Source organism: Cebus imitator, unplaced genomic scaffold (assembly GCF_001604975.1).
Source record: "Cebus imitator isolate Cc_AM_T3 unplaced genomic scaffold, Cebus_imitator-1.0 Scaffold46, whole genome shotgun sequence".
Taxonomy (NCBI): domain Eukaryota; kingdom Metazoa; phylum Chordata; class Mammalia; order Primates; family Cebidae; genus Cebus; species Cebus imitator.
In genome coordinates, this window is record NW_016107361.1 from 6336370 (window position 1) to 6354810 (window position 18441).

Below are 18441 nucleotides of genomic sequence, written 5' to 3' on the forward strand. Positions count from 1 at the left end.
AGAATTAAGTTCACATGTATATGAGTTGTCATTTCAGTTTACCCAGCAGTTTAGAGTTAAAATGAGACGTCATGCTAATTGCAAAGAACAGAACAGGTTGACTGCATTAGCAAAAGCAAACTAAGTTGCATGGGAAGGAAAATGAAAATCACTTTCTAAATGCTGGAGTGAGAACATTTAAATTGATATGTCTTGTCGTATTTCTTCAATAGCAGCTTATATTACCTCTCTTCAAGGCGTATTTTAAGTGGACTTGTAAGGGTAGCTTGAATGTAAACTAGTAAGGGACCCAGTTGTTGAGGCGTGGCAGCGGAATCAGGAGTGCGCCGCTCTGTGGGAGCAAGGCCATGCTGTCCATGAGCAGAGCATGCTGCAGTGTCTTAGTCCTGCAGTCAAAAGTCGGCTTTAAGCCTTTCATTACACAGTGAGTGCACAGCATTGTATCGGTTAACTCTTGATTAAGAAATTACCCCCACATTTTGTGACTAATACAACGTTAATGATTCCACAGTTTCTGTGGATCAGGAATCCAGGTGCAGGTTAGCCGGATCCTTTGAGTCTCTCCCAAGGCAATGGTCATCTCAAGGCTCAGTGAAAGGATTCACTTTCCAGCTCACTCACCCGACTGTTAGCCAAGTCAGTTCCTTGCGGATTGTTGAGCTATAACATCAGTTCCTTGTACCTCTTGGCTGGATGTCTCCCTTAGTTTCTTGGTACATATTTCTCTCCACTGGAAATCTCACAGTATGGTACCTTGCTTCGTAAGTAAAAGAGAGAGAGTGTGTTCACTAGAAGTAAGGCACGGTCTTTTGTAGCATGATCAAAATGACAACCCATCACTTTTGCTGTGTTCTACTCATTAGAAGCAAGTTAATAGGTTCAGCCCCCTCTCAAGGGGTGGGGGATTATACAAAGGCCTGCCTACAGGAAAGTGGGGATCATTGGGAGCCATGTCAGAAGCTGCCTGCCACAAGCATGATGGCAGTACCTGAAGGGATGTGTTCTCTGCTATGTCTGAATGATAGACCTGTGGTGAATTGTGGTGTGAATGTTACATATATTTGTAATACTAAATATAACTTTCAGAACTACTGATTTGGAGGCACTGAATATGGTCACCTTTCTCTACCAAATTGGCTAAGTGCTGAGTCATGCTCACCTGAACCCCAAGAAACCAAGATTTTTGGGAAGGCTGAAGTTAGAGCCCCTGTCTGAGGTCATGGAGCAGAGAAAAAGGAAGGGGCCCTCGTGGCCTTATTAGCATGGTACCGTAAACACAGAGAACCAAAGAGTCTCTAGCTTATATTTCATTATGTGTTATAAGGTTTTGATTGGTACTTTGCAGCTCATTTGGGGGAAGGGACTCTGGATTGATTTGTAAAGTTGCTATTAAGATAATGGAATGGCAGGTTGTGCTTGTTTTAATTGTCCCCATGTCCCTACTCCTAATTTCTGACTCCAGATATACAGTTTAAGCAGTGAACCTTTTAAATGGATGTGAATTTGGATTCTGTGGCAACTGTTTAAGACATTTCTCATTTTAAGTAGAAAAATTCTATTAGAAAATCCATGTATCTCTCGAGGAAGATTTCAGGTCTAGATTTTTTTCAGCTGTTTGCAGGTCAGTGCATCTTTTTCGTGCCAAAGCTCTGATTTGGAAATTTGGGGATAAAATGTCTTCTGTCCCAGTTGCTGCTGGTTAGCTTCTGGAGGACCTGGGAAGCCTCTGATAAACGTGTCTGGGGCGCACTCTTTCTCCCTGCCCAAAGCTTTGCTGGCTCTTCACATAAACCTTGGTTGTTATATGGGTCCCTCCAGCCACCCTGAACTGTGGTTCATATTTATGTCCCAGCTTGAAGAAGCACACCACAAAGGCAGGGACAGTTTGAAATCTTATATATCTTCTTCGCATACATAGCACCTAATAAAGAAGCTGGTGCATAGTAGGCATTTTATTGTATTTATTTAATTTTGATAGAGTCTAGCTCTGTGGTGAAGCTGGAGTTCAGTGGCTCAGTCTCAGCTCACTGCAACCTCTGCCTCCTGGGCTCAAGAAATTCTCATGCCTCCCGAGTAGCTGGGATTTACAAGTGTGCACCACCAAGTCTGGCTAATTTTTGTATTTTTAGTAGAGACAGGTTTTTTGCCAAGTTGGCCAGGCTGGACTCGAACTCCTAGCGTCACTCAAGTGATCTACCAGCCTCAGCCTCCCACAGTGTTGGGATTACTGGCATGAACCACTGCACCCAGCCCATAGTAGGCATTTTAAAAGCATTTGAAATGATACATAAAGCTGCAGTAATATGTAATGCATTTTTATAATTATTCACTATCAACTTTCGATGTTGACTGTTTTCTAAGGAAAGCAGTACAAGAAGTTGTATAGACAGAGAATATAAATTATGTATATACAAGTAGTTACATATTTACTTTTAACTAATATAAAGTTGGTCATGATAAAGTGATGTATCTCTCGAACCATAAGGGTTAATACTACCTACCTCCTGACAAAAGCTAGGCGTGTTTTAAGATTTTACTCCCTCATTTCCATCCTCAGCTTTATCTATTGCTCATAAGTTGATCCTGAGATTTTTCTTTGTAAGTTTATTAGTGGGAGTATTATATGTTTCAATTCCTCTGTTATGTTTTGTTTTTAGTGCTCAGTCCTCTGCTTTTTGTTTACTTGTGATTAGTAATGCACTTTTGTATTACCTTATATATTCAAATATTACTAATAATTAATCATCTGTGTTTTTAAGTTGGTGTAAAAGCATCTTACATTTGTCAGCCAAGAAGTGTGGAGTGAAAGAATGTTGAGCATAACAGAGGACATCCACACTCTCACTTTATTAAACTTTTCATTTAAAAAATGGAGTTTTGCTACTATATGGAAAAGGTTTTTATCTTTTTGGATTTTGTTTTTGTTTTACAAAGTGATAAATAAGAAACCCAGGTTATAGTGACCTAGTAAGGCGCACATCTTAGGTTAGCGCTAAGGAGTTTGCTCCTTGAGCTCAGGCTAGAGATGACAGTGTCAGTCCATGGCATGCAATCTGTGTTGTATACTCACATATCACATGGTATGCTAATATTCTTTGTTCATAAATTTTTCTAAAGATTAGAGCATAATAGTCAAACAGTATCACAAAGCATCAGTCACATTTCCTGATGATAGGAGATGAGGAAGTAATAGGGCAGGTTGTTAGGGAAGAGAGGTTTTTATTTTATGTGTCATGTAAATACAAATGCATTTGATATTTTTAATTCACAGAAGCATGTAGCACATCCAGTGACTAAGGCTGAAGTTCCTCCTTGAGAGCTCGTGAGAGAATTCTCAGGTTTTTTCCTGGATGGCTTATCATTTGCTGTTTAGTTATTCCCATGTTCTCTACAATAATTTTCATGTCCTGGATTTATTTCTCCTAAGTAAAAATCTGAAAGACCTGTACTAAATCCAAGAAGTTCCTCATTAAAACAGTTAAGCATTTGATTCTGTCTTCAGCCTGTTTATTTAGGAGTATCATCTGTAAAGTCAGTTATTTGCATGTAGCAAATGAAATTCACGAGGCTTGAAGTGAGTTCATCTCAGCTTAGAAATTCATAGAACAGCAGTGTGAACTTCCATGTGTCACTTTTTCACACTAACTCTCATGAATAAGACATATACTCCCTCAAGAACCCATGGTTTTCCTAATGAATTGGAGTCACCTGTGAGTGCTGTATTTGTGACATGCACATTTGCAGTTGAGGTCCACAGGAAGGACACCATTTCCTGGATCAAACCACAGAGTGCAAATATTGTGCCCTAAATAACACACTAGTTACTGTAAATGTCAGTAGAGGGAGTTTTTCTGACTTTGATTTAATGAAAGCCTACAGCAAAGCCAGCTGTTAGCACTTCTTAACTGCTTGTCAGAGCAACCAGGGGAGATAGAGAGGACCAAAAACACTTTTTCTCTATACTTTTGTTTTAAAATTAAAGTAGTTTTCAACAGGTGTTGAATAGGGACACTAGGGACCCTATACTGCTTGACATTGTTTAGTTGGCGAATTTAGAAGCTCTCCTCCAGGAGGGTTACTTGGATCCAGAATTACATAAGGAGATTGTGTAAAATTTGTTTTGAAGTTTGTGTATTGAATCCTCTCACCTGCAAAAGTAGCATTTTTGTGTTCTGGACTCCCCATGAGGAATAATTTAAAAATTAAAAGAGAGAGAAGATACACTAAATGCTGGTCCCTCTCTTTGTCACTTTGGGTATTGCCAAACTAATTGTAAGCCATATGTGATTTGATTGATGTCATCTGCTTTTTCTGAACAAAGAAACCACTTGAAGCAAACAATAGGGAGGAAAGTATGTGACGCTTGTTTCTGTAATTTTTGTCATTTCTAGAATGCATTAGTAAATACATGTGGTTTTTAAGGGCCTTAGTGCCCTTGGAAATTCCTTTGACATTTTGCTGTGGATACAGAGGGGAGATAATCTTTCAACCGTAGGGAAAGTTTACAGTCTTATTATCTTGAAGAGGAGAAGAAAGTTTCTTCCTCAAGTGATTTATAACTTGAAACATGCTGTCATGTTTTGGTAAGCCCACTTTATTAATTCCATCCTTCTCTGTGGCAAGTTAAAAAAAAAATGTACCATTGCAACACAGTACTTTCTCAATAGCATATTGTACTTATAATAGCATGATGGAAGTTACTGGGCTTGGGTTAGTCATATAGAATGTGGAGCCAAGTTCTGAGTAAAACCTCTCATTGAATTACCTGCAAAAGCACTGACAGACAAGCTTTCAGGACCGACAAAGCTCTGCTTTTGCCAGCAGGAGCAGATCACGTTTAAGTCTGCCTTGTAACCCTCTGTTACTGGTTCTGGCCGGCACTTTCACCTTAGGCCTCCGTTGGGCCGCTTTTCCTGCAGCAGAGGAGTGGCTCTGTGAAAGCAGGAGAGCTCACACATTAGCCTCTCGATTTAGAGAAAATTGATAACAGATCAAGTTAAACGGAAAAGCCTTTGAAATAAAAATCCAAAGTATTTCTTCACAGATTACTTACATTCTTGCATGATTCTTTTATTGCATTGAAAAGAGAAGGTCGGGATATGAAAGTAGCTTTTCTATAGCAGTGAGACCTGAAATGTACTGTTTGTTTTAATTGGGGGGAAGAATTAGAGAAAGTTCCTAATTGTTCAAGTCAGGAAAGAATTTATTGTCGACCATTTCTATGTGAAAATGAAGAGTAATATGTGGTTGTTTTCTTCTTTCTCTCCTGCTCTCTCTCTCTGTGTTATCCACAGCCTCTGCAATCCCAGATAATGGAAGAAGGTCCTGTCTAAAGCTCAAAGTCTTTGTGAGACCAACAAGTAAGTCCCCTAGAATGAGCTTCAGAGGGTGGCTTCACTGCGCATGCTTTATTGTGTGGTCTGGTTCACAGCGGTAAAACTTTTTTTACTGTTAAATCTTGTGTGGTATCTGTTTTGTATATCAACATTCATATTTTAGTTTTCATCATATTTTTTCTCATTCTTCATGATGCTTTTACTTAAGTACACAGCAGTTGCTAACTTGTTGTTTCTTAGACTGTTGTACCTGCAGAACAAATGGGAACAATACTGGCATTTGGAACATGCCATTGATTGTAAAACAATCTTTACATAACTAAAAGAAAAAAAAGGAGAGAAAGAAAAAAAGAAAGCAATGGGAGTTTAAGGGTGTCTTCACTAACATATTTGGCTGTTATCTCTATTTTTGTTATAGATAGCTGTATGAAAACTATAGGTGTTCATGATCGTGTTTTCGATGTTAACGACAAAGTAGAAAATTCATTAGAACCAGCAGGTTAGTATGCTTAGAGAATCTCTTTTAACAAATGCATCTATTTCTCTGGTGCTTCAGTATTTTTTTCCTTTCTTCCTCTCTGCATGTTTGCATGTTATAGTTGTTCTGCTTTTGCTCATTGCTAGTGATGCTAATATGACTTATATTCTACCTCATTCCTCCAGTATCTTTGTGTAATGCATGTTAGATAAAATAAAACTTTTCTTTTTTGGAATGGGTTTGAGCTAATGCGGTATCCTAATATAGAAGCCCCATCAGAATGCTAAAATCTCACTGCCTTTTACCATATCCTCAGAGCATGCTGGTGAATCACTGTGAATATTAAAGAATCTGTTTTCATATAAGACAGATAACATTTCTATTGTATATGTTTATAAAATTTTCTTTTTTATCTCCAAATCTGTAGATAAAAGTAATAAGACTAGTGCACAAAATAGAAACTAATTCAACATATTTAGTTTTCTCTAGAAATTTACATGCAGCATTGAACTGACCCAAGGAACTTTATTTTATTTCAATATTATTTTTGCTATTGTCAATAGTCATTGGTCTGGAGAAGTATAATCACATTGCCACCACAAACTCACAAATCTCTTGCTGCCACAGATGTACCAGTAGCCTGTCGAGCCAAATGTGATCCTTGATTACTGAGGCAAAATAAGTTTGAAGGATAAATAAAATATTTCTACTATTGACTTCCACACTCCCAACGTTTCCCACAACTAAAAAAAAATGAAACCCACAAAAGCACTCATTGAGACATTTAGTCTGTCATATACTATGGATAATAAAAACCTGAAGGGCCGGGCATGGCGGCTCACAGCTGTAATCCCAGCACTTTGGGAGGCCGAGGCAGGTGGAGATTGAGACCATCCTGGCTAACACAGTGAAACTCTGTCTCTACTAAGAATACAAAAACTTATCCGGGTGTGGTGGCACACACCTGTAGTCCCAGCTACTTAGGAGGCTGAGGCAGGGCAATTGCTTGAACCTGGGAGGCGGGGATAGTGCAGAGCCAAGATTGTGCCACTGCACTCCAGCCTGGGTGACAGAGTGAGATTCCGTCTCAAAAACAACAAAAAAACCCTGTGAACTATCTATCTATTTGGTTATCAATTCAGTCTGGCCACTTAATGCAACCAGATTAACTGGGAGGAGTGATTGCCCTCCGCTAACTGCTTATGGAGGAGTGTGCCTGGAGGCCCTGTGTTCCCCTTCCTCTGTGGCATCCTCTTCTCCCCCACCCACTCCAGATCTTCACTGGTTTCCTTACACATCCCTCTTGACCATCTCAACGCTTAAGGGAAATAAAATTATTTCCTCTTCACAGAGAGATTTGAGCCCCTTTATGTAAATGGAGATTTTTTTTTTTTTTTTTAGTAGTAGTAGAATTTCTCTTCCTTATGGTCCTGGAAAGTAACAGGTAGTGAGGCCCACTTTTTCCAATAATATTACCAAGACTGCACAGTCAGTGAGCCTTAGGGAACCTTACCCTGAGTAAATGCTGTGCCTCAGGACATACAATAGCTTTCCTGTTATAACTGACAGAAAGACTTAGGGTTTTTTCCCCCGAAGCATTCTTGTTTTTCTAAGGCAGGCATCTCACCCAGAGCGCAAATGAGAGGTGTGTACAATGAGCTCTCTGAGGTCTTAGAGGCTCCCCAGGGATCAGTTAGCTGCTTTAGAAAGTTTTAAGGAATGAATGCTGACAGGAAGACGTTTTAATTGTGTCCTGGAAATCTGGAGCCATGACTTTGGCTTTTTAAGGTACCAGAGTCTTCACAAGCTTGAGAACGTGGGCCATCACAGGATCTGCAAGTTGGTCGGTATCTCCCTGAAAGATCCCCAAGTCTACACTCTTCCTTCTGTGGCCGAGGAGACTTGCCCATGCCACACTGCTGGTTAGATAGATCCAGGTTTAATACAGTACTCAGATCTCCTGACTCCTGTTCCAATATTAGTATCAAAGTAGTAGTCTCTCACCACTGATAGAGGTATTTTCATAAAGAGAACTTAGGTCTCTTGGCTTTGTTAATAAGCCACAAGAAGGATGACCAGCATGTTCTAAACAAAAATTACCCAGGATTATGATCTCTTGATACACGTTGTGCAGAATATAGGTATATCTTTCCCATGGCTTTTTTTCCAGGTAATCTCCACAGCCTGTCTACAGCATGGGAGGCTGCTTAGACACCTAACAGATTGCATATTTTTCTCTGGCAATGAAGAGGCACATGGAGGACTATTCTGCCATTAGGAAAATCACCTTTGAATTCCACTAACCATACAATGCAAGATATTAAGATGCTTTCATACATGAACATATGTCACTGTATTGGGGAAACAAGGTTTTTTTCACTGAGCGTTTAAAATGCATAATAGCCCAAAATTGATAGACATAACTGCTGGAACTTTGCAGAAGTTTAGCAGAATGTAGTTAAGTGCGTGCACACGTGCGCTGGGGAGTGGGACATAGGTATACATGCAGGAAAAGCTCTTTGAGTCAGTCAGAGCTATATTTTAAGGGCTTGCTGGTGAGCATCCTCACTAACAAAGCGAGGCAAGGTTGATCCACAATTCCTGGCAATAAGAAAACAGTAAGAAATTTGTTTTGCCATATTCTGAAATATTTCAATTTCCAAACTAAAGAAAATCTGGGATTATAGGTGGGAGGCACTGCATCTCACACCTGTAATCCCAGCAATTTGAGAGTCAGAGATGGGTGGATTGCTTGAAGCTAAGACTTTGAGACCAACCTCGACAACGCTGTGAGACCTTGTCTCTATTAAAAAGAAAAAGTGGTGTGTGTGCCTGTAGTCTCAGCTACTTGGGGTAGTGAGGTGGGAGGATTGTTTAAGCCCAGGAGTTCGAGGCTACAGTGAGCTATGATCGGGTCACTGTACTCCATCCTGGATGACACAGAAAGACTCCCTGAGAAGTGAGAGACAGAGAGAGAGAGAGAGAGAGAGAGAGAGAGAGAGAGAGGAGAGAGAGGAAGGAAGGAAAGGAAGGGAGGGAGGGAGGGAGGGAGGGAGGGAGGAAGGAAGGAAGGAAGGAAGGAAGGAAGGAAGGAAGGAAGGAAGGAAGGAAGGAAGGAAGGAAGGGAAGGAAGGAAAGAAGGAAAGAAAAGTCCAGTTAGCTTTACAGTTCTTCACCACTGTGTTGAACCGCTAAGTGAAAGCATATTCACCTTTACCCAGCTCTGGGTGTAGACCCAGTCTTTATGAACCCAGCAGGTCTGAAAGGATTCCATTGCATGATCTCAGCAATGTGTACTAATTCACCTGTCTTTGGAATGTATTTGTCTTTTTTGTTTGCTTGCACACTCTGCCTGCCAGTTTCCTATCATCAGGGATGCAGGATGATCTCAGGGCAGACATATGCCACATAACATGCTCCAAAATATCGCTAGTGTTCTCTCCGTTAACCATTGAAACCCCCATGTTGTGGAATCCTGTAGCCAGGAGGCAAGACTTGATTTGGCTTCTGAAGAGGAACATTTTCTTCTTCCAACCCCATGTTACAAGTGTTAGAAATTCTCTCATATTTAGGTGTAGTTTCCATTGGGATAGATTTTGCCTGTGAATTCCTCCTTTGAATTCTGAAATTGCTCAGATTTACCCAAATGACAGCCAGTTTCTCATTTCACTTTTGGGGGCTGTAGAATCTCCCAACATTGAGGCCCTGTTCTAATCAAAGGAAGCTTTGTGGAATCCTGAACGAGGAACAGCATGTTGCAGGGAAAAAGGAAGAATCATGATGCCCTAATGGCATCCTTTTGGGGGGCAGGAAGATGTATATTTGTTGAGTGCTTATAAAAGGTTAATTCCAAAGATTATGTATGATTAAGGGACTGAAAGGCACACTTAGCCTCATATTTCACTTAGATGAAAAACAAAAGCCTTCCTCTCCGTTATCCTGTAAGATCTATTCCCTGTGTCTTGTGCTGAGTGGACCTGGAATAATGGATAGCCCTCACAGAGCACCTAGAAGGGACTGAGGTGGTGATGAAGGGCTTCACACAGAGGATCTAAGTGCTAACTGGGTACTTTTAACAGTACACTTCCAAATTATACAAGGAGAAGGATTGGGCAATATTCTAGTAAAAGTAAGATGGAGAGGAATACAACAGCTGATGCAATTTCAGGTATTTAAATATGTGATATTGTGAAATGAACTCTGGAATCCTCTGGGTTTATGGTTATTTTACAATTAAGCCTAAAATGCTCCATTGTTTTGATTGACAACATATTGGTGCTCTTAAGAAAGTGATTTGGATTTTAATTTCAGGGCTATTAAAGGCCTTTACTTCTACTTCCTGTTAACTACAGATTTAATTAATACACTTACAGGGCTGAAAAAGCAGAGAATAGAAGAGGGTCTGAAGGTATTTGGCCACATTGTACAGGACTTTATATGTATTTTTTTTCTGCACCCATTTGTCTTACCATCTTTCTTCCTAACCTTTTCTAGTCTCCTAAGCTAAAACCACTCACAGCAGGTTCGCTAAGGTTCAGGAAAGGAGCAGATTTGACAAGAGGATGCAGCAGCTTTTATTGGAGGGCAGGCTAAAATAATAAGAGCACTCCAGGGCAGAAGACTCAACACTGAGAAGGCTTATCTCTTTGGGAATGGATGTATGTACAGAAAGTTCCCAAGTGAGCATATCTGAAGCAGGGGTCAGCCTGTAAGCCTCAAAAGTGGTTACTTCAGGGCAAATATTAGGGAATGTGATTCTACTCGGTGAAGTAAAAACACCCTTATTGTGACATGTGTGGCAGGAAAATATAAATGAGTTTAAAATAATGGTTAGTTAACTCATTAAGGGGTTTGAGATGGTCATCCGGGGGTATTTAGGGATTATCCTTTGAGGTCAGTGTAATTGACAACAACCACTAGAGCCTTGTTACCATTCTCTCTGACCCTTGAGCAATTCCCAGATGGCAACTGCTGAACACCTACTGGAAGCTTCCCTGATGCTGAGATAAAATCTGCAAAAGGGCTCACTATTGGCACCCAAAATGTGTTATTCAGAGATCCCTAGTCTAAAAGCACGAGTGGCCAGGTATGGTGGCGCATGTCTATAATCCCAACTCTTTGGGAGACCAAGGGAGGAGGTTGGTTGAGGCTAAGAGTTTGAGACCAGCCTGAGAAGCAAAGCAAGACCCTCTCTATAAAAAAATTTTAAAATGAGGCAGACATGGTGGTGCACACCTGCAGTCCCAGCTTCTCGGGAGGTTTCGGCAGGAGGATTGCTTGAGCCCAATAGATCACGGCTACAGTGAGCTATGATTGGGCCACTGCCCTCCAGCCTGAGCAACATAGCAAGACCTTAGCTCTAAAAAGAAGTTAATTAATTAAATTTAATTTAAAAAATAAAAGCATGAGTTAGGCCAGGTGGAAAGAAGAAGACAGGCAGCTGCGGAGTAGAGCGTGGCTCCTAGGCAAGCCTCCAGCCTCTCTTTGGTACTAATTGCTGCAGAGTTCTCATTTCGAAGTTAAGCCTGTTAATCATGCAGATCAGGAAGGCTATCCAAAGTCAGAGGCAGCCTCATAGAACACTTTATAGCTAAATAAAAGAAGCTTAACTCACTTAATCCATTTTATTTAGAGGAAAATTTGCATCCACGCTGATAATTTATGTGCCAAGTTTCAGCCCGATAAAAATAAAAATAGTCAAGTTCAAGTAATTTAATCTTAGAAATACAGGGTTTGTAATAGAAATAGCGCCATAATTGACACCTAATTGTAGGCATACTAGTGGGCATAGGTTTATTGAAGTTTACGGGGCATGATGTATAGTGTATCCAGAACGCTGTTGTTTTGGCATTTCGTTTTTCATGTTTGAAAATTCGTCTAGGCATCCAACAACCAGGCATTCAACACTAATCCTATGAAGCAGCTAAGAGAAGGGAAATGGGCATCGCATTCTGGTTAACCACTACTGTGCCAACATAACTGCCCCTTTCCCCTTCCCCCACCAGGTTGCTTGCCTGCCTGTGTCATCTTAGGTTTCAAAGGTGCATTCAGATATCTGAAATTTGTGCAGGGCGTGTCTGACTACTGGCTAACCAAAGCAGCTCACGTGCCAAAGGTTACAGTGTATGCATAATTTTTCCCCATAATTTTTAAGGAAAGTATTAATATTGCTGAGAAAGCCCAATTTTCTCTGCCTCTTCTTTGTTTGCTGTAAATAATGAGTGATTATGCAGACATGAAAGTCAATGGTGGCACAAGGTTCATTACCCTACTTTGCAGAGGGTGGCGAGGTCTGTTAACAGCAGGCTGCTGCAAGAGAGTTATTAAGGATGTGAAATCTCATTGGAATGTGTGCTTTCTATTTGAACAGATGACACCGTACATGAGTCAGCCGAGCCATCCCGCGGCGAGAACGCGGCACAAACACCAAGGATACCCAGCCGCCTTTTGGCAATCCTACTGTTCCTCCTGGCGATGCTTTTGACATTATAGCACAGTCTCCTCCCGTCACTTGTCACAGAAAACATCAGGGTCTTGGAACACCAGAGATCCACCTAACTGCTCATCCTAAGAAGGGACTTGTTATTGGGTTTTGGCAGATGTCAGATTTTTGGTTTTTTTTTTTCTTTCAGCCTGAATTCTAAGCAAAAACTTGGGGCTGGGGATCTCAACTCGTTCCTGCCTCCCTCACCCACCCCACCCCAAGCCCTGGCCCTTGACTTCTCCCACCCCTCCCAAATTAAATGGACTCCAGATGAAAATGCCAAATTGTCGTAGTGACACCAGTGGTTCGTCAGCTCCTGTGCATTCTCCTCTAAGAGCTCACTTCCGTTAGCGCACTGTGTCAGCGGTCTATGGACAAGGAAGAATAGTGGCAGATGAGCCAGCGCTGGCTAGGCCCGGGAGGGTTTCGCTCTCCTATACAATATTTATGCCTTCTCATTCAGAACTGTAAGATGATCTCGCAGGGCATCATGTCACCATGTCAGGTCCAGAGGGGAGGTATTAAGAATAGATACAATATTACACCATTTCCTATAGGAGTGTATAAATGAACAGGCTTCTAAAAGGTTGAGACACTGGGTTTTTTTTAATATGACTGTCTTAAAGCATTCTTGACAGCAAAACTTGTGCTCTCTAAAAGAAGCCTTTTTTTTTCTAGGAGGCAGGTTGGGTGTGAAATGCTAATACAGAGCAGGTGTGAAAACAGAAAACTACAGGTTTGCTGGGGGTGTGTATGTGTGAGTGCCTCTAATTTTTTTGGTGACTGGGCAGTGCACACCAGATATTTTTTTTTTTTAAATACAGATCACCATGGTGCTACAACTTTTTTTTTTTTTTTAGAAACTCAAAGAGGCATTTTTATGAATAAAGTGACCTTCCCCAAGGCTGACAAGCCAGGGTTGATGAGTGCATAGTGGAATAGCTTTGGATGCTCCTCTGGGGGATGATGTGTACCAAGGAGAGGACAGCAGTGGCCAGAGGAGACGTGATTTGGCTTTGCTGGAGCGCCAGTGTGCTGTGGCCTTTCCCCGCCTCCCACCCTAGTACCCATGTTTTGCTCCACACTCCATGACTGCAGGGGCTGGGACACAAACCCCTGTCACCAGGAGAGTCAGTCAGCACTACTTGGGAGGGCTAAAGGGAAATTTGGAAATAAAATTCCAAAGTTTGGAGTAAAAAAAATTCAAGTGTTGATTTTATATTCTTTCCCTTTCTGACACAGCCTAAAGCGTAGGGGGAACATGTGTTTATCTGTGGGAGATAAACAAGATGGAGTCCCAAAGACTTTAACAAAATATTTTTTTAAAAATCCACTAGAATAGAAAATACATTATTTAGATATACTTTATGCTGAGAGTGAGTATATATGCTTGTCCTATTTAAACTTGTGAGAAAAAGTGGTATCCCTTGATACATTTAGAAATATGGGGGGCTATCTTGTTTCATTGTGGGGGTGGGGCAGAAGGAGAATAAATGCAGGATGACCCTGTTCAAGGAATCTTAGCATGGCCAACAGGGGACGTTTCCAGTCGATTACCAGGAAATACAAGCCTTGGGGTTTCTACTGGTGGTGGGTCCGTCATGAACTTAAAAATCCAAAGCCTAGACAGGGAAAAGTGTTAGACCAATGGAAAAACAATCTAGCCTTTTTTTTTCTTTTTTGCTATTGCACGACATGTCAACAGAAACCATGCCTTTCAAAATAATAAATAAATGTGACAATAATGTAAAATGTGAAAAATTGAAAGCGTTCCAGCAAAATAAGGATTTTTTTATATATTAGTTTTTTAAGATGTATATGTAAAAAACAGAGAGGGTCGCATTATGGACAGACTTCATGAATGGGAATTTGCTTAGAATTGTTAAGTAGTTCTGAATTAGAAAAATATGTGAATGAAAGGCAGCTGTAAACGTATTGCACCCTGGAGAGTTGTACACATGTTGAAATGTAATCTGGGCTTACCTGATCCATTTGGAGTGGATGTCGCTGCTGAATCTGTTCTCACATGGAACCATGTGCGTGGGTTTGCCAGCCTTGCAGATACAATCAATCCTATTCCCCCCTGACATCAGGAACTCCTCTGGGGTGGCAGAGTCTTATCACAGAAGGCAGCCACCATTTCACGGAAACAAAACTTCGCAGCATTCAATTCCTTTTTCCTTTAACTATTTATATACTCAATACTCTCAGTAATATCCAGAAATACTTTTTTAAAAAAATGAATAGTTACAAGCTTGTCGGTCCAGTGAGATTTGGGTAAGGGGGAGAAAGATACCTTCCAAAATGGATCAATAGGACCAAAATAATACTGCATGTTCTATACCCACAAGGAAATCAATGATTCCAGCTAGTCAACTATGTTAGCAGTGCTAATTTCATTTTAGAAATGGTGACTTCTGTGGTTTTCCTAGCATGCGTCTCTAACAAATGGTGAAATAATTACTCATGGCCCTCTCTGCCATTGTCTTTCATTTTTTCACAGTGAAATTAGACCCCTTTACTTCACCACTCTACCACTGCAAATTAAGTATAACAAAAATAGCAAGACTATCCACACCAGTAGACAGTATGCTTCTCTACCTATAAGTGATGTAATCATAGCTAATGCACTTGCCATGGAGTTTTCAAGATGATTGGTGTCAGACAGTTTTCATTTTGTTTAAAAAGTGTTGGTGGCCTTTTGTGGTGTTGTTACAATCCTCTGGGGGCTTAGGAGGATGTTGATGCAACTTTGTAGCAGCTTTTAATTTCAAAACAACTCAAAAGTCTGGAAAGCAGTCATAGCTGCCACTTGGCCCCAGTTAGTCAAACCCCAGTGACCTTTGCCCCTGGTTGCCAAGGGCTTTGCAACATGAAGCAGGGAAATAAGGATCTGTCTGTTTAGTGGATACCGTGTATCCTTTAATAGACCAGGTAACAGTTCGTGTTAGTTTAGACTATTGTTTTGTACTGTACTTTCTTGGGTGGCAGAGGAAAGAAAAGTAAAACATTAAAAAAAAAAAAAACTGCGTTCTTTAAATTCTGTATTATTAGCAACCTCTGTTGTATATAGTGTTTGATAATAAAGTATTAATTTGATTTTTATGTCTTTTGTAAGTGAGAACAATAGACTTTCAGGATACAAAACATGCATTGAGGCTTTAAAACACCCAATGTGTACCGTGGCTGAAAAAAAGTCACAAGTGGCCGAGACACTGCTCCATACAGGATTCATGTGTGGTCATTGCACACCCAATCTTATAACTCCATCATCTTGGGACCTGGAACAACATGACTTTTTTGATCACTGTTTTGTCCTCAGTGTTTTCAAGGTCTGATGCTGGAGCCCTGTGATCCACCCTCCCTTCCCTACCAGCATGTTGGTTTGAAAAGGATAGGGAATTCAATAACAGTTCTGTACTTTGGTTTGGTTTGGTTTTCTGTTTGTGATTGTTTTCATGGACTGTTTTATTTTTTCCCAGGAAGAGTCGTTATCAATATCATGTGCAGCTCACTCATGGAAATGGTTGCAAACCAGTCAGTGTAGGAAGGTTAAATGGGGCTGTTTCCCTCTCTGTGTCGTTGTGAAAGGAAGAGTCACACAGTACCTGTGGATTTTCAGGGACTCTGTTTTTCTCCGGTGCCTTAGCAACGGCAGCAGCCATTTGTATTAGTTTCAAATAATTAGAAAAACAGTTTTCAACTCCTCCTTTCCATTCATTGCTCTCAGAGTTGTGGTCACTGACTTTTCTTTTGAAAACCACCTCCACCAACCCCCCCCCCCCCCCCGTTTGCCTGCACCGCCCCCCTTTACTTTGTATGTTTATTTTTTTGTCTCCCCGCTTCCTACACGTTTTATTTCTTCTCAGAGCCGTGAATGGGCAGGTCTGTCTCTGGTTTGGCATCACTGAGTTTTTCCCATGCATTGGCCCCAGGGCTGCTAGGATGTGAGACAAATCTCCCTACAATGGGCTTGCTCCCATTGTCTGTACAGTTTAATAGATGCTGGCATGTCGGAGGTTACCCATGAGTCAAAATCCGCTTTCCATGCTTACTCTTGACACCCCATTGAAGCCACTCATTGTGTGTGCGTCTGGGTGTGAAGTCCAGCTCCGTGTGGTCCTGTGCTGGTACTGCCCTGCTTTGCAGTTCCTTTGCACTTCCTCATCGAGTGCTGTTTTGAAATGCTGACATTATATAAACGTAAAAGAAAATGTAAAAAAAAAAAAAAAAAACCCAGAGGAAGAACTGATAGCAAGTGATTTGTGGTTAGCAGGTGAAAAAAATGCAGGACTCTATATATACTCAGGACCTTTAAAAAAAAAATGTAAAAAAAAAAAAAAAAACCCACACACAAACAAACCCATACGATCTGTATTTGTATATACACGTGTCCGTACAATTATACCTAAATAAAAATTAAAGATTTTCATCATTTTAATTGGATCCCTCCTTCTACTTCTTTGTTCCTTGAATGACGCCTTTATTTCAGGGGCTACTTGTACTCTGCTGATTTTTCAAAATCTTTGTGGACAGAAAAGATAATACAGCATGCACAAGAGAAGGCCTGGGAAGCTCAAAGAATGCAGAGTTAGAAATGGCCAAGTATCTGGGCGCATTCCAGTTATTCTGATGAGAGAATAGTGAGATTTCAGCCTAGTCTCTGTATCTGAGCCTTAAAATAGGCTCTATGACAAGCCCTGCATCCTAAAACGACTGTTAAATACAACAGGAGCTAAATACAAATTATATTCTTTTTCTTTGCACATAGTTTTTCACCCCATCAAGAAAAAGCCCAAATAAGCATTTTCCCAGCAAATATACTGGAAGAAGAAAAGAAATAATAACAGTAAAAATGATAATAATCGCTTCTGGCCAGGATCACCCCTGTAATCCTAGCACTTTGGGAGGCCGAGGTGGGTGGATCACCTGAGGTCAAGAGTTCAAGACCAGCCTGGCCATCATGGTGAAACCCCATTTAAAAAAAAAAGTAATAATAATAATCGCTTCCACTGCCTAATGCCTCAATTCTCACTATCAAGGAAGAATTAACTTACAACTGTGTTACCTGAGGCAAGTCACACGATATCTTTGGGACTCAGTTTCCTTATCTGTCAATAACAGGGCTGTGTAAGAGATTTCTTCAGTTTTCTAAATTCTACCATTTTGGGGCACTGCAAAGTCCATTTTACATCTATGCGATGTGAGTGTGTTTTTGTCTTTGATGATGACATTGCTATAAGCACAATTTGACAATTTCACCTGTAGAAGAAAAAAGCATCAAATATCTGACATAATAGACACCTAATGCATTTCAAGACGTGGCTTTAATTACCCCATGTTAACATTAAACTCATTGAAAGCTTTTTATTATACTTAATTATTTGACAGGGCACTAAACACTAATTATAACTTACTGTAACCTTTTTTTGTTAATGAAGAATGACAGCTTTATAGAATGAAAAACAACTCACATTAAAAAATACGTACTGGACTACTTACATGACATTTTCAAACCAGAACAGCATTATGTTATCATTATCATCTTCACCATCATCATCAAAAGCATTTAAGTGATCATGACATTGTGCTCAGTGCTGTGCAAAATTAATGTTTACAGTCCGTACTTCCAAAGCTTACACCATAAGGCAGACATTACAGGTAAGCATGACATAGTAGTGATTTATAGAGAAGAAATAAAATTCAAGCATTTATATTACACATAAAAAATAGAGAAATACTTTTTTAAAACACATAGATGAATGGGGAAAAGTTTGGGATTATAAGATTAGTAAAATTGAGTTTAAGGAAATTACGTTTAAAAATAGTCAAAATGGGGTTAGAAACTTCTTACAAAATAGAACATTTGAGTTAAAAGCATTGTACTTTAAGAGAGTGCAGAAATGCATGGTGTAAATTTTCATATTAGCCACAGAGGCTACTGTGAAAATATAAAAACCCAAAACACCATCTAAATGTCACTGAAGCAAATTATGAGTGTATTGGTCCAGAGAAATCACGCATTTCTTCCCCGAAGGAAGTAGGGGAAGTGAGAAATAGAAGACACTTTCAGATTCTGCTTTATATAATAACCAGTTAGCTGCTCCTGAAGCAGATTGTATCTGTACCTAATTGTGAGTTGT

The 18441-nt window shown here is 40.3% G+C and overlaps 1 protein-coding gene across 2 annotated transcripts in view; it reads left to right on the top strand.

Annotated features, from left to right (window-relative positions):
* EFNA5 (ephrin A5) overlaps nucleotides 1–16537 on the top strand; it is a 286969-nt gene extending 270432 nt beyond the window's left edge. Inside the window, exons 3-5 of one of the 2 annotated variants that reach the window (XM_017527236.2) lie at nucleotides 5295–5360; nucleotides 5755–5835; nucleotides 12185–16537. In XM_017527236.2, coding sequence (XP_017382725.1) covers nucleotides 5295–5360; nucleotides 5755–5835; nucleotides 12185–12306 — 269 coding nt within the window. In that variant the 3' untranslated portion in view covers nucleotides 12307–16537. The remainder of the gene's footprint in view (nucleotides 1–5294; nucleotides 5361–5754; nucleotides 5836–12184) is intronic. The other variant, XM_017527237.2, reaches the window with a different exon arrangement.
* Nucleotides 16538–18441: the final 1904 nt, after the last annotated feature.